A 2,072-nucleotide genomic window follows, 5' to 3' on the forward strand; every position below is an offset into this window, starting at 1 on the left:
TGCGCGAAGGAGCGTGCGACAAGGGCCGCGGCGGAGCGTGCGCGAAGGAGCGTGCGACAAGGGCCGCGGCGGAGCGTGCGCGAAGGAGCGTGCGACAAGGGCCGCGGCGGAGCGTGCGCGAAGGAGCGTGCGCGAAGGGGTGCTAATCACACTAACGAGCTACGCGACAGGCCACGGTCCGTTCTCCGAGCCGCCTCACGGCAAATTTACCGCAAAATTTACTCCTGCGATGCAGCCACACAGTACACTGGTCTCCATTATAGTCTGCTCAAGTGGTGACGGTGGGGGTGGTGGGGGTCATGCAATGGAGAGCTTTGAAGCCATGCTGCATTACATGGGAAATGACTCCGGGATCAGTTTGCACAACAATGCTGCGGTATGTGGCGAATAATTAGACAGTAGCCTGCATGACAATGCTGCGTTAAGGTAGTTGATGATTTAACACTAGCAACAATTCTAGGTTACAACTTACAGGGAGAATGGAATGACAGTAGCGTGCTAAACTAGCTGAGCTTTAGGGAGAATGATTCAACAGTAGCCTGTGCAACAATGCTGGGTTACATCAAAAATACCTCTACGACAACCTGCGCAACAATGCTAGGTCATATAGAAAACTCACCAACAACTGCTCCACCACGCAAATGCATTAAACAAATAAAACAACACATATCAAAATATCGCTTGCACACAACGATGACAACAACGCCCCCTACCCCCACACCCCCACTTGACACCACGACCTGCCCCGAACGCCCACTCACTCGTTCAATCTCGACGCTCGGTCGCGTTCGCCCCGCGGTCATGCGCGTACCAACCACGCAACGCACGCGCATGCACACACGCACGCACTCACACGCATGCACGCGTGCACGCCCACGCACACACGCACGCGTGCACACGTCTTACCTGCTGGTAGCAGAGGCAGCATCGCAGCAGAGGCGTGAAGCCCTTGCAGTCGCGAACCTTCGCCATCGACTTCACCATCTCGGCGACGGCAGCCGACGAGTCCTGCAAGGCAGACGCAAGTTAAAATTCAAGCAATACGCGGAAGCGACAATATAAGCACTCACTTCAAGTTCGAGTTCGCAGTCGTGGGGGAGAGACACTCACCTCCGGCTTCGCTCCAGCCATTGACACTGCGATCCACACAGGCGCCACCCACCACACTTGGGAGAAGCACCTCAGGAGCACACTGCACACAAGGCCAACACTTAACATTGAGAGAGAGAGAGCACGGGCACCACCTACCACGAGGAGAGAGCACGGGCACCACCTACCACGAGGAGAGAGAGCACGGGCGCCACCTACCACGAGGAGAGAGAACACGGGCGCCAGCTACCACGAGGAGAGAGAGCAGAGGCGCCACCTACCACGAGCAGAGAGAGCACGGGTGCCACCTACCACGAGGAGAGAGAGCAGAGGCGCCACCTACCACGAGCAGAGAGAACACGGGCGCCAGCTACCACGAGGAGAGAGAGCAGAGGCGCCACCTACCACGAGCAGAGAGAACACGGGCGCCAGCTACCACGAGGAGAGAGAGCAGAGGCGCCACCTACCACGCTCACGAGGAAGAGACGGTGCCACCTACCACAGAGGAGAGAGAGCACAAGGCGCCACCATACCATGAGGCAGAGAAACATGGGCGCACACTACACGAGGAGAGGAGCACGAAGGCGCGCCAAACCCACCTACCACGAGAGGAGAAGAGGCCACAGGAATGCCCCCAGCCGACGACAAGGAGAAGAGGCACAGGTGACACCTACCACAAGGAGAGAGCAGCAAAAGGTGGCCACCTAACAGAGGAGATACGAGGCAGAGGCGCCACCATACGCACGAAGCAGAGAGCACGGGCGCCACCTACCACGAGCAGAGAGAGCACGGGCGCCATCCTACCACGAGGAGAGAGAGCACGGGCACCACCTACCACGAGGAGAGAGCACGGGCACCACCTACCACGAGCAGAGAGAGCACGGGTGCCACCTACCACGAGGAGAGAGAGCACGGGTGCCACCTACCACGAGCAGAGAGAGCACGGGCGCCACCTACCACGAGCAGAGAGAGCACGGGCGCCA

The 2,072-nt window shown here is 58.8% G+C and overlaps 1 protein-coding gene across 4 annotated transcripts in view; it reads right to left on the bottom strand.

The window, feature by feature from the left end:
* LOC106810290 (tankyrase-like protein) overlaps positions 1-2,072 on the bottom strand; it is a 41,753-nt gene that overhangs the window by 10,733 nt on the left and 28,948 nt on the right. For all 4 annotated transcript variants that reach the window (XM_014813590.1, XM_014813591.1, XM_014813592.1 and 1 more), the window contains exon 24: positions 907-1,008. In XM_014813590.1, the coding sequence (XP_014669076.1) occupies positions 907-1,008 (102 nt within the window). The remainder of the gene's footprint in view (positions 1-906; positions 1,009-2,072) is intronic.

This window comes from Priapulus caudatus, unplaced genomic scaffold, assembly GCF_000485595.1.
Source record: "Priapulus caudatus unplaced genomic scaffold, Priapulus_caudatus-5.0.1 Scaffold427, whole genome shotgun sequence".
Lineage (NCBI taxonomy): Eukaryota > Metazoa > Priapulida > Priapulimorpha > Priapulimorphida > Priapulidae > Priapulus > Priapulus caudatus.